We start from the raw sequence: 13,314 nt of genomic DNA, 5'->3' as shown, positions 1-13,314 counted from the left end.
GGTTGAGCCCCGCATCGGGCTCTCTGCTCAGCGGCGAGCCTGCTTCCCCACCCCCGCCCCCACCACCTGCCTCTCTGCCTGCTTGTGATCTCTGTCAAATAAATAAATAAAATCTTAAAAAAAAAAAAAAATCTAAGAATTGAGTAACTACTAATATAAAAATATGACCCTTTTAAGTATCTGAGAATAAATATACATACACACACAGAAACACACCCTCCAAGCAACCTTACTACTTGCCATTTTCCCCAAATATTAAACTCTTCAGAAAAAAATGTATTTTCCCTGTCCCCTCTTCATTATACGTATAAGCCAGAAAACAGTTTTAGTCACAGCTGATAATATATAGTGCTATTAATACATCTTTAAAAAAAGAGTAAAATTTGAAATTAAAAATTAACTAGTGTCATAAATCACTCAGGTCTTCGAACGTATACTACAATATCTACAGATCTCTATCCACTTTCTCATCATCTAATGAAAACTTCTTTATTTCAAGTGCCACCTGTATGTTTCTTCTTCTCTCTTTTTTTTTTTTTTAAAGAATTTTTAAAATTTGTCAGAGAGCGAGAACAAGCAGGAGGAGAGGCAGGCAAAAGCAGGCTCCCTGCTGAGCAAAGAGCCCAATATAGGGCTTAGTCCCAAGACCTGGGTGTCCCTGTTTCTTCTTTTTTAATTTAACATTACACTGGCTTTTAAAAAATTGCCTTTCGTTATATACACGATCATTTTTCAGCTCATTACAGATTAAGTAGGTTGATAGGCCAGTTTGGAAACCTAATCACAAGTTTAGGGAACATTTTATTTTCTGGGAAAATATACCTCGAGTTCCTAAATATACTATAAACTCTTGGAATATAACCTACTTGCAAATGGAGTCTTTCCCCTAGATAAGAAAACATTATCTAAAGACTTCTTATGTCCCTCAGTTATAATTTTGGAATATATAACAAATGATCTTTATAATGAAGTTAATTCTCTATTTGCAAAGATAAAGCACAAATGCTCCAAATATAAACACAATCTTGTTCATCTTTTATACAAAGTATTTTGTTTTTGCCATATATACAGAAGCATTAACACTTTCTAAAAATGTTATGCTTTTCCTTAAGCATGTTTATTAATTTTGTTACAGTCTATTATTAAATTACAATAAATGAGAAATACCACTAGAACAAAACCAAATTTTTTATCACTCATTATTCTAAGGCCTCCAATTATAATTGTCCCTTAGTGTTCCATAAAATGAACCACCAAACACACAACAAGGTCTGGTAGCATTTAAGACCAATACAAACTAAGCACTGAGTGGCACATTAATTGTTCAGTACTGATACAGTATTTCGTAAAAATTATTCATCTATTTCATAGACAGCCTACATCTCCGTTACGGTTAAGAGAACCAATCAGCATCTGTTTACATCAATAACTGCTTTTGTTTATAAGCATGAAGTCACAGTGCTTGCAAACTTGCTTTCATCTTTTGAACAGTCACTGAAAGTCATTTAATTACATAGTGCCAGATATATGGCTAAACACTTTACATTAACAGTTCATTTAATTCTTAGGGCATGTCTATGCAATCTGTAGTAATTCATTTTACATACAAATGAAGGCTAAGAGGTCCAAAGAAAGTTAAGTTGTACAAGATCACAGTGTGTTAGAACTAAGATTTGATCAAGGAAATCTGGCTCATGAGTCCACTTAATTCTTTATTTTTTTTTTCCACTAAATTTTACCACTAAGTTATATACAGACTTTCTACTTTTGATGTAAGCCTTCTCACATCTGTGGCTGGGCTCAAACAACTAGTTCCCAGGAAAGGTATGTACCAAAAAAGACTGAGCAAAAATCTGGCTCTTTTCACATTGGTCCTTTGCATGAAGGCTCAAAGTAAGATGCACTTCAGTGTGTTCAAATCAATTCAAGATTGTTCTGGAAAAGTTAACTGAGAAAGGGAAACTACTAAATTGGAGATCAACCAAAATTCACTAGTTTTATGGTTATTTTATATTACATATTCTACATATTTAAGTAAGAGGCACCTGTAGAGTCAACTATTCAGCAAGTTTAAATAATCTGTCATGTGGGTTAATCTATGACACTGGTCTGTTCCTTTAATCAATTCATATAGAACTGACTCAAAGATGTCATCACCTCAAAATTTAAAAATAATTCCAAACAGTACAAATGTTTTCTTTTCAAAAGGATTAAGGAACATCCTGCTTCTAGCTTTTTAAAGAATAAGCTGCAGTGTAAAACAGAGAGAAGGATTCTGCTTACTGTGTATGTGTATATATATATATATATAGAGAGAGATCATCTAGAAAAGAATGAAAGAATATTTAATCGAAATGTTAACAATGATTATCAGTGGGTGGCAGAATTTCAGGTGTTTCCTTTTGGCTTCTTTCCTAATTCTTCTCCAAAAATTGTGGAGTTAAAGGGAGAGGAGAGTAGAAAAGGGAAGATAAATGAAACTAATGTTCATCAGGAGGAGGGCCTTCAAGTAAATCCTTGATCTTTACAGTAACACCAAGGTAGTTACTACCATCTCACTTTTATAGATGGGGAAGCTGAGGCCCTCAGAGGTTGTATCTTGCTCAGAGACACAGTGACTGACAGGATAGACCTAACTCTAAAGCCCATAATCTTTTCATGTCAGATTATGATCTAGTCATGTTCACACTTTCATAAGAGATAAAGAAAACAGGAGTAATTTGACTGGTTTCTCTTCTACCTCCATTTCCCTCCACAACTAATAAATGCATTAGTATTAAACTAATTATGTAGTTCACTATGCATGGGAGACACACAGCACCTACATTATCAAATTCCTCAGAACCTACTTCTTGTTAGTGCAGTGAGAGCATTAAACATTTCAGAAAAGCATTCTAGCACCTCGGATCTGATTTAAGCATTAGTACTGATAGCTTTACAGAGATAACAGGAACCACTGCCATTTACACTCCAAGGAAATTATTTTCCTAAAACAAGATCAGGAAGAGGTCCTGCACATTGCTATCTATGGTTAGAAATGGGAGTATTACTAAATGAACACAGAGGCTTATCCTTCTTTCTTCATCTATACTCCCTTACCTCCACCACCATAAGAGGTAGGGGATAGAGTGAGGGAGGGAGAAGAGCAGAGGTACATAAAGACCAAAGAAACTGGAATTCACTTAGAATTCATTGTGTATGTTCCTCACGTTTTCATAACTGAAATCACAGGCTTTATTTCAGTAGATAAATCAAATGTGTCAGAAACAAGGCTTTAATCTTATTAATGCCTGCGCCTTTTGTGCTTAAGAAATGCAGTCTGTTCATCCCAAATCAGTAATACTGACTTCTTTATTAAAAACAACAATAGCATTGTACACATGACTGTAAGATGACTCCAAGTTAAGGGGCTGAATGGAAAAAATACAAGTATACTTTAGCCCTACAGACTGCTGACTAGCTTTTATAAGTGAAAATAAAATGTGTACTTTACCTGTCAAGATTTAAAGTTCCTGTGTATATGAACTCCAACAGTTTCTGAAATCCATCAGCCTTCACCTGACTCTGATCAAGGAAGACATTGTTCTCAGAAGTGCTTCTGTAGATTGCACCAAAATACTCACTAAATGAGGCAAGCACATTCCTATGAGCTTTAAACTGGAATTCCCCAATCACTACAGTGCAGTCACAAAGAAAACCTGCTTCCCGCTGTTTGTTCAGTCTCTCTAAAAGGTGCTCACAGTGATGCGAATACTGCATTTTGGTATCAGAATGGAATTTTACCCTTGTTCTAAAAGACAAAAAGAAATAGCAAGTCGGTAACTCTTAAGTTTTCATCAAACATTTCACCCAAGCAATTGGTAAGGGGAGAAGGGACATGGGATAGAACATGGACAAAAACAAAGTCAGTTCTCCTTCACTGCCTCCCCCAACGAAAATTCTTATCAAACAGAATAGTTTAAAATGCTGAAGGGTAAGTTCCTGTCTATCTATGTTACATCTTGGACAACTAACACAATCCTTGGGACACATAAATAAATGGCGATAAATGAGAACACTTGCATGACCTGAAAAAAAGCACCGCAAAATTTCACGCTTTTGCAGCAGTAGAAAACCTTCAGACTTTCAAACTCAGTACGCACGCACATGCTGGGGAAAAAATATAACAAACCACTAAGAAATGACCCCCTTTGAACAGATGGCGAAAAAACACGGTACGAGTTCTTTAAAATTGCTTTCAAATCACCGAAAGCAGTTAGTTTCCGTAGTGCACAGTTGCTTTAAAAAGTGAAGTGGGTGCCCAGGCGCGGAGAATGAGCAGAGCCAAAAGTTGTCAAGGTTCCGTCACTCGCCCGGAGGAAGCCACACCCCCTTTCTTCCCACTTCTCCATTCCCGACCGCAACGGAGAGTGACAACCAAAGCCACCGTCTCCCGGCTTGTGCCGCACTGCCCTTCGCCCAGCTCCCACTACCTCTAGTTCCCACAGCAGAGGTTGTGGCCAAGGCCAACATCGGGCTGCCTCCCCGAGCTTTCCACATTAATACCTTCTCCCCGACCTGAACTGGAACTCCAAGAAGAGTGCCCTCCGATGGCCCAGTGTCTAGAGAGTGGGACTGGCAATCTGGGGGGTGAAAAAAGAACTCACCTAGAGCAAACCAAGGGGGAACAGTTTCTTCACGCTCTCGCCGCCATCTTGGAAGGACGTCACCGCCCCCCGCTCCACCTCTTCCTTCTTTCTCTACGAAGACATCATATCCGGCCCGGGCGTCCCATGGAAACGCAGGAGGCTCTGGGACTGTGGAGGTCCGAGCCCAGCGAGGACTGGCCAGTGTGGTCCGGAAATTCCGCTCCTCAGCATACTAGGGCCCCCGGCGAAACCGCAAACGTCATGAATACGGGACTTAAGGCTTGTTCACAGCGCCGCGCTTGTTTTCCTCATTCTGAACATTGTGATCGGCCGTCGGCATCTCTCCGACGGTCCACGGTTGGGCTGCACCTCACCGAGGCCCTCTTTCCAGGAGCCGGAGTGTGCACTGCATGCTGGGGCTTGTAGTTCCTCTTCTTCTCCCATCATCCTCCCCTTCCTCGGGACCCCGCGAGTGCAGGCAGCTTGTGTACTTAGGCTCCTGGCCATGGGAGATTTTCAAGCTGAGACAGATCACCCCTTTTCAGTTTACGTACCCGAAAGCTCTTGGGACCCCCCTGGGTTGGTTTGCATCAGCCGACTGCAGCTTAGTTTCCAAGATATCCTTACCTGTTACAAGTCTGAGATGCATCAAAGCGGAGCAAAGCAGTGGGGTACACTGGGCACGCGCAACATTGCAGGAAGGTGGGCTTTATACCGGAAGAGGTTCTGCGTCTGGACCAGAAAAATTTTAATATAATGATTTCCATCGAATTCAGATTTTGTACAGTGAAGGAAAAGGATGCCAGATATCTGCGTAACAAACAAACGTTAATATGTTAGTTAATATGTTAGGGTGAATTTTTCCCTAGTTTTTGGTGGGCATCGTAAGCCTCAGAAAAACAAAACTTCATTTTTTCTTGTTAAAAGTTGTGTCAGGGGCGCGTGGATGACTGAGTCGTTAGGCGTCTGCCTTCCGCTCAGGTCCTGGTCCCAGGGTCCTGGGATTGAGCTCCTCATAGGGCTTGCTGCCCGGCGGGAAACCTGCATTCTCTCTTCTACTCCCCTAGCTCCTGTTCCTGTCCCGGCTGTTTCTCTGCCAAATAAATAATATATTAAAAAAAAAAAAAAAAAGAGTTGTGTCAGGACTTTAGGATATTTACTTATGACTTCATTTTAAAGGACAGCAACTGGAATTTATTCGTTTCTTCCGAGATTTTTCCAATAACATTCTGTTTCCTCTTTAGCTTCTTTTCTCTCGTCTGTGAAAATCATATTTGTGGATAAAGTCACTATCATTATGTTTATAAGAGAAAAAGTTGAGTTGGGTTCTTGATTTCATCTTTCTGATTTCTTTTATATTTTGTCGGAACCCTTTTCAGTAGAAATATTTATGAGTCTCTACCAGGTGTTAAGCATGACACCAACTATGCATCGTACGAGTAAAATACGGTCTCTTGGCGGTTAGGGGAATTTGCAATCTGAAGGGGAAAACTAATGGAAAATTAAATAACTTGTAATACAAAGAATGCTCAGGAGGCAACAGGGCTAACAGTTTTTAACACCAGTGTTTGAGCACCTCTCTAGGTTGTACATTACATTATTTACCAGTAGTGGTTTGGGAGTTGAAATTTTTTTTTCTAATTTTGAAACATTTCTGCGTCTCAAGTGGTCAGTGAAAACATTTGCTGAATAAAATAACCAAGGTGAAAGTTCAAATTTACACTGTTCCACAAGCTCGTATTTAGATTGCCTTTTAGAATGCTAGATTGGTAAAAAGGACATGGCCCTGTTTGAGGAACCCCGGTAGGAAAGGAAAAGGTAACAGGAACTGTTTCCGCCCGGTTTCGAACCGGGGACCTTTCGCGTGTTAGGCGAACGTGATAACCACTACACTACGGAAACTTCACTGGCGTTGGTGCTTCAAAATGGCCTAGATATGGATGTAGTTCCATGGAATTCCCGGCATTTAAAGCAGTACTAAGGTAGCTTTTAACGGAAGGGGAAAAAAAAAAAAAAAAAAAAAAAAAAAAACAGAAAAGGAAAAATGACTATACTTTTAATCGTATGATGCTGAAAGTTGGAATTTGCGTGCGCTTTCCCAGCCCCCCAAGAGGCCCCTAGGGACGGACCGCTGCAGAAACCAGGCACAGGCTCCTTGCACTTCCTTTGGGTACACTCTCTTCTGTGGGAAAGAAATGTTTTATTTGGCATTCTCTCCCCGCCACGCAGTGATGAGAAGCCCGGGGCAAGTGCGGGGCTTCGCTGGAGTCCCCCTTCTTGCTGTGGTCTGCAGCAGCAAACACCACCTCTGTTACTTAGTAACTTGACCCTTCCAGCCTCTGGTAGAAGGACAGGCCAATAGCTTTTCAATTTCCTCCCTTGCTTCCATAGACCAACCCGAGGTCCGAACTTGCCTACTTGTTTTTAAAATTCTCTACACAGTGTGTAGAATTAAGGGGATAAAAAAATCAGACAAAAGATGCACTTTTTGGCACGCAGTGTACTTAAATTATTCTAATCTTGAACTTCACATGACCGAGGGAATATCGCTTTTTTTGCGAACAGGCAGACACGTCCTTATGCCTAAAAATCAAATATTTTTAGGAAATGAGAATGACCTTCCATATCACACGAGGGATAACCGGGTGAGAGTCTTAAAAATCAATCAATCAATCAAAAGAAAAAAAAAAAGCAAGACTCTACCATTTTGGTTTTGAGTACATTTTGCTTAGAAACTGCAGGAAAGAAACAACAAAGTATTTGCGCATCATATAGAAACAATAATAAAAGTATATAAAACCCACTTTTTTTTTCTTTTAAGATTTTATTTAAATTCAAGTTAGTTCACATATATTATAGTATCAGTTTCAGGGGCAGAATTCAGTGATGAATCTGTTGCACATAACACCCAGTGCTCATTATATCATGTGCCCTCCTTAATGCCCATCACCCAATTATCCCATCTCTCCACCCCTCTCCCCTCAGTTTATTTCCTATATTTAAGAGTGTCTTAAGGTTTGCTTCCCTGTCTTTACCTTATTTCATTTTTCCTTCCCTTCCCCCTTTGCTCATCTGTATAAAACCCACGTTAAATCCCACCATTTTTTTCCTTTTTCTTTTCAGAAGTTAAGGAGGGTTTCAGAAGTTCTTCTGAAATTCAGTTTCTTCCACAACTTTCCCCTGTTTCTCTCCACCTTTTCCTACTTTCAAGGGCACATTCCAGAGCTTTCCAATGGACAGATGCCCACTAGGCAGAATTTAAAGGCTTTGGAAAAGAAAATTTTCATGGCCCATCCAGGTATTAGAGAAAGACACTTGTAAAGGGTTAGATTTGTATCTTCAGGGAAGAAAGTTGGGTTTTCCTGATACTGGCATCCCTGGATTCCAAGGGGTGGCAAGTGACCCAGCCCCTGTGAAAGGCAATCGCTGGGCAGTACTTTGGAGAGTCAGTGGGCCAGGCCTCTCCCTGCCCCCTGCGCGCCCTGGTCAGGGTGCAGGCCTAGTAGGGCAGGCCGGGGCCTCTGTGACGCGACGTTCCAGGCGGTGGGCCTGTTAACTCTGCCCAGCGCCTGCGCCCCGCACTTTCCGCCCCACTGGCGCAGCCCACAGGCAGGGCAGCCGGTGTGGCCAGGCGACAGGAGGTAGCGGCGGCGGCATGAGCTACTACCAGCTACCAGTGGTGATCGACAATGGCTCGGGAATGATCAAGGCGGGCCTGGCTGGCTCGCGGGAACCCCAGTTTGTCTACCCGAATATTATCGGCCGAGCCAAAGGCCAGAACTGGGAGGCCAAGAGCGCGCTGGAACTGTGTGTGGGCGATGAGGCGCAGGAAAGAAGACACTTACTGTCCATCAGGTATGGTCTTCTCCCAGCAGGCAGGACCCACGTAGGGGCAGGGGGAATCCAGATGAGGGGCTCAAAGTTGGGAGGATATGGAAGCGGGGAACAGGAAAGTTTCAGCCCGCTGGTGCAGGCCACAAATCTCCAAGGGGTACTAAACGTCCAAGAGTGAACATTACTTGCTCTCGGTATCTAAACAGATGTATTCAAATGTATAAAATTATTCATAAGATATAAGTTCATTAAGAATATCACTTAATGCATAGTACCCTCATCATGTGGGTTTCTTCAATTAATTGATATTAAAACTGTACTATTATGTAAAGATTCCCTGATTTAAAAAAAAAAAGATTCTTGTGGGGGCGCCTGGGTGGCTCAGACGTTAAGCGTCTGCCTCCCGCAGGGGTCATGATCCTGGTCCTGGGATCAGCCCTTCATTGGGCTCCCTGATCCGAGGGAAGCCTGCTTTTCCCTCTCCCACTCCCCCTGCTTGTGTTCCCTCTCTGCCAAATAAATAAAATCTTAAAAAAAAAAAAAAAAAAAGATTATTTGTCTTCTAAATGGGGGGGTGGTAATGGAAATCAACAAAAATTGCAGAGGAAGGGAGTAGCTATGCTAACTGTTGCTGACAGTTACCTTTTCTGACTGGCAGTCACTGCCCTAGAAAAATTAAAAGCTGCCATTGTAAAAAATAATAATAATAATAATACAAAAAAAAAAAACCCACAAAAAAACAAAACCTGCTGCCATTTATCTTATTGCTTTTCCTACAGCTACCCAGTGGAGCGTGGTCTGGTTACTTCCTGGGGAGACATGGAAATCATGTGGAAGCATATCTATGATCATAATCTGAAGCTAAAGGCCTGTGATGGCCCAGTCTTGATTACTGAGCCAGCACTGAACCCACTGGTGAACCGGCAACAGATCACTGAAGTGTTTTTTGAGCATTTGCAGGTTCCTGCCTTCTATATGTGCATACAAGGGGTGCTTGCTCTCTTTGCCGCTGGCTTCACAACTGGCTTTGTGTTGAATTCAGGTGCTGGGGTGACCCAGTGTGTGCCCATCTTCGAGGGTTACTGTCTGCCTCATGGCGTCCAGCAGCTAGATCTGGCAGGCCTTGACCTCACCAACTACCTCATGATGCTGTTGAAGGACCATGGCATCATGCTGCTTAGTGCTGCAGACAGAAAGATTGTCGCAGACATTAAGGAAACCTCTTGTTATGTGGTAATGAACTATGAAGAGGAAATGGCCAAGAATCCTGAGTCTGTAGAGAAAGTTTACCACTTGCCTGATGGGAAGATGATCAAGCTCCATGACCAGCTCTTTCATTGTCCAGAGGCCCTCTTCTCTCCACATCTTATGAACCTTGATACCCCTGGCATCGATAAGTTGTGTTTCAGCAGCATAATGAAATGCGATATGGATCTGAGGAATTCATTTTTCTCTAATATTGTCCTTGCTGGGGGATCAACCTCTTTCCCTGGTTTGGACAAGCGGCTAGTTAAAGATATAGCAAATATGGTACCTGCCAATACGCCTGTGCAGGTTACAGCTCCCCCAGAAAGGAAACTGTCAGTGTGGATGGGCGGCTCTATTCTTGCATCCCTGTCTGCCTTCCAGGACATGTGGATCACCGAGGCAGAGTTTAAAGAAGTTGGACCCAACATAGTACATCAAAGATGCTTCTGAATACAGATAAAATGGTTAGAAAAAAATGTTTTGAGAATTTCTGACAGAAAACTGTATATTATAAGTATCTGGGGGAACAAGATGTACTTGAATTATTGGACTGTCCATGTCTCTTGCATTTCTATGTTGGGGGAAAATAATGGTGAAGTAAACCATTGAGTAGAGTCAAATTAAATGCTAGAGGAAACTATTCTTGATCTTGGAGATCTTAAATGTCCTTTGGAAAAAGAGCAATTTGTAGTACAACATGTGTGCCAAATGAGTGATATAGATTTAGGTTTGTTAAGGTTTATGGAAAGAAGGTTGCTGTGAGGAAAGATTTTATAGCAAATGTATGCCATCATGGATGGGGTGGCATTAGGATGGGTGTGTGGTAGAGGAGGAGGAAGAAGGCAGATATCCAGAAAAGCATAATGGAAAAGAGCCACGGTCTACGGACGAGAATGAACAAAGCATATTCAAAGCACACTTAACAGACTGGTAGTAGTGAAACTAAGGTCTCACAGGGAGCAGGCTAAGAACAAGTCTTTGTGTTAAATGTCCCATAGACAGAGGGGAATAATTAAAGACGAAAAGCAGGAGACACAGGAAATTAAGATAAATGTGGTTGTAGTTTGGAAGATAAATTGGACTGGGAAGGCCCTGGAGATTTGATCAGTTAATTTATTAGTCTAGATATAAAGCAGTCAAGTTTTATACTCAAGATTATAGGCAATAGGAATTAAAAAGAAGAAATTACAAAAAACTGACAAGTCTTGGTGTCAAATTAGATATGAATGGTAGAAGAAAGGTGTAAAATGACCTGGGTTCCTGATGATGACGGCACTGTTAACATAAGTATTTCGTATCTGCTCTATACACGCACTGTGCTAAGTGCAATGAATGCTCAATTAGGAGTCAGAGCCTTTCCTTAAGAAGCCAGCAGTCTAGTATTAGAGGTGAAATTTTTACCTTAATTATAATAATACTGGATAGAAGTGATTTAATATTCTCAGAGAAATATTAAATGCCCTGGGGGCTCAAAGGAGGGAAATACCTTGAAGGCTCACGGTAGACTTTCTAGTAGACTTAGGTTTGGGGCTGGGCTTGAAAGACAGCTGGAACTGAAACCCAATGCAATGCCCTTTCCTCAGAATTTAGGGGAAGCATATATGGATTTCGGTCCAGGCCCTACCACCTACCAGCTGCACCACAATTTGAAGATCAATTTCTTCATCCATAGAGTGGGGCTGCTGATCCCTGTCGGTCTCACAGGGTCATTGTGGGGTTCAAATGGGATAATGTCCCTAGAGATATTTTCAAAATACAATAAAAGGTTTTTTTGGTTATAGAATTAGATAACTTATAGGTCCAACTCAGACGCTACTTCCTCCATGCAGCCAAAATTCATTTTGTACTCCAGCACATTTCATTACTTGTACTTCTATTGACCACTTAATTTATGCAGCCTTACTTGGTTTGCTTGTCTTTCTCCTGCACTAGCTATGTTCTTAGAAGTTGGGGATTGCAGGATTTCCCTTTTCATCTCTATCTCCCTCCTTGATGCTCTCTATGGTGCACTCCCGGTAAGTATGTAGAGATTTAGAACTGACCAGAAGCATACTCTGGGCAGAGGGAACGTTAGTGCAAAGGCTCCAAGGTGTAAAAACAATGGGCACATTGTACAAGTAACAGTAAGTAGACCTGAGTCAAGCATTTGTGAAGAGATGCATTTTGTTCCTTGATACTTCTCTCCCACTTTAGTGATTGTAAGCAAACCTAGACTGGATAAGGTGTAGAAAATGATTATCTGAGGGCAGTTTGAACAGTTGATGCTGCACTCACTAGATTCACAAGCACAGTAGAGAGCATGAACTCACTCTTCACTTTAGAATTCTTAAAGTGCTTTTTTTTCTAAAAGAAAATAAGGCTATCTAATTATCTGACTTAAACTTCAACATCCCAGAGAGATGGGAAAGACAAGTCTTATACCCATTTTACAAATTAAGAAATTGAGATTTAAACAGGTTAGTAGTTTAGACTTAAGTTTAAAGTGATCCCAAAGTAGCTTGCTACGTTAGGCAAGCGAACAATCCTTAAGCATGGTCTCAGGTAGTTAACCCAACAACCAACCTGGACTATTCTGTAGTAACTCCAGCCTCTAACATGGGGTCATAGATGATCCTTCTCAGGTAATCTAGAGATAGAGAATAAAATTAGAAAATCACGTTTGTATTTTCCCCCGCCCTTACAATCTTTGGAAACCAATGCCCCTAACATTTTGCTTTTCTCTCAGATTGAAGTGTCCACAGCGACAGCTCCACAGAATTTACCCAATGCAACATGAATTCAACAATTAGGATCTGCCAGTTGTATGTAAAACAGTATTATACCGGCTATTATAGAAACCCGCTACAACTTATGGTGGATTGTTCTTTTTTAAACTAGTCACAATATTAAAGCAAAGCCGACGACTGAGAAGCTTTTATTCGTAATAAAAGATAGATTCAATTTTGAATGTTAAAATTAAGAACGAAGTAGTTATACTTAATAAAACCCGTTCTTTGTTCAAGGAGAAGTTGGAAGAGCGGCATTCTAATGAGAGAGGAGCAGGGTAGGAACTCCAAGGCAGTCCAACGAGCCGCGCCAATATTCTGGTTTAGTCAAGGCTGTCCGAGAATCTATTTTCTTAAAGATCTCTAACAAATGTGATTAGAGTTACGAATCACTGTTGTTTCCCCGGCCCTAAAATTCTTCTGTGAACTCCACTTTTTAAGGTGGTTGAGCGCACCGTGCCCGGTCTGTAGCGGATGGAAAACGGAGCTGAGATTTGCTGCAACTTCCCACTTTCGAAGTACAGACGGAAAAAAACACACAACACTCTTCCTAAGGAACATGGAGGAGGGGCTCGAGGGTCCGCATGGCAGGAAATAGAACTTGGCGGGGAGAGGGGGAAGGGCCGAGGCCGGCTCTCGCGAGAGCCGAGACAGGGGCTCCGGCCAATCGGCGCGAGCCGCGACCGCTCCCTTTATAGGGAGACGCGGCCGGGTGCAGTTCGGGTAGCGGAGGGTGGGCTTGGGAGGGGTGGCGGTCATTTTGTGTCTAACCCTAACTGAAACGGGCGTAGGTGCTGCGCTTTTGTTACCCGCACGCTGTTTTTCTCGCTGACTTTCAG

The 13,314-nt window shown here is 41.7% G+C and overlaps 2 protein-coding genes, 1 long non-coding RNA gene and 1 other non-coding gene across 8 annotated transcripts in view; 1 reads left to right on the top strand and 3 right to left on the bottom strand.

The window, feature by feature from the left end:
* Nucleotides 1–4,797, bottom strand: part of MYNN (myoneurin) — a 40,561-nt gene extending 35,764 nt beyond the window's left edge. For 3 of the 5 annotated variants that reach the window (XR_007127459.1, XR_007127460.1, XM_047730025.1), the window contains exons 1-2: nt 4,647–4,796; nt 3,494–3,790 (exon numbers count right to left, since the gene is read on the bottom strand). Coding sequence is in view for 3 of the 5 variants with exons in the window: in XM_047730025.1 (XP_047585981.1) it covers nt 3,494–3,759 (266 nt within the window). In the remaining 2 variants the exon portion in view is untranslated. Of the gene's footprint in view, nt 1–3,493; nt 3,791–4,646 lie in introns of all 5 variants that reach the window. The other 2 variants (XM_047730043.1, XM_047730049.1) reach the window with 1 other exon arrangement.
* A 1,660-nt stretch (nt 4,798–6,457) lies between these two features.
* Nucleotides 6,458–6,530, bottom strand: TRNAV-AAC (transfer RNA valine (anticodon AAC)). The gene has a single exon. It is a non-coding gene; the product is annotated as a tRNA-Val (tRNA).
* A 1,075-nt stretch (nt 6,531–7,605) lies between these two features.
* ACTRT3 (actin related protein T3) lies at nt 7,606–10,370 on the top strand. Its single transcript, XM_047730014.1, has 2 exons — nt 7,606–8,483; nt 9,242–10,370. Exons 1-2 carry the CDS (start codon nt 8,284–8,286, stop codon nt 10,158–10,160), a joined length of 1,119 nt encoding a protein of 372 aa, XP_047585970.1. The 5' UTR covers nt 7,606–8,283; the 3' UTR covers nt 10,161–10,370.
* On the bottom strand, nt 8,483–13,054 carry LOC125100117 (uncharacterized). Its single transcript, XR_007127451.1, has 4 exons — nt 12,931–13,054; nt 12,273–12,336; nt 11,342–11,446; nt 8,483–8,660 (listed from the first exon to the last, which is right to left on the bottom strand). It is a non-coding gene; the product is annotated as an uncharacterized LOC125100117 (long non-coding RNA).
* Between the last annotated feature and the right edge of the window lie 260 nt (nt 13,055–13,314).

The sequence above is a fragment of the Lutra lutra genome, chromosome 1, assembly GCF_902655055.1.
Source record: "Lutra lutra chromosome 1, mLutLut1.2, whole genome shotgun sequence".
In the NCBI taxonomy this organism is placed as follows: domain Eukaryota; kingdom Metazoa; phylum Chordata; class Mammalia; order Carnivora; family Mustelidae; genus Lutra; species Lutra lutra.
The sequence above is the reverse complement of the archived record's forward strand: the minus strand, read 5'-3'. Positions and strand labels throughout refer to the sequence as shown.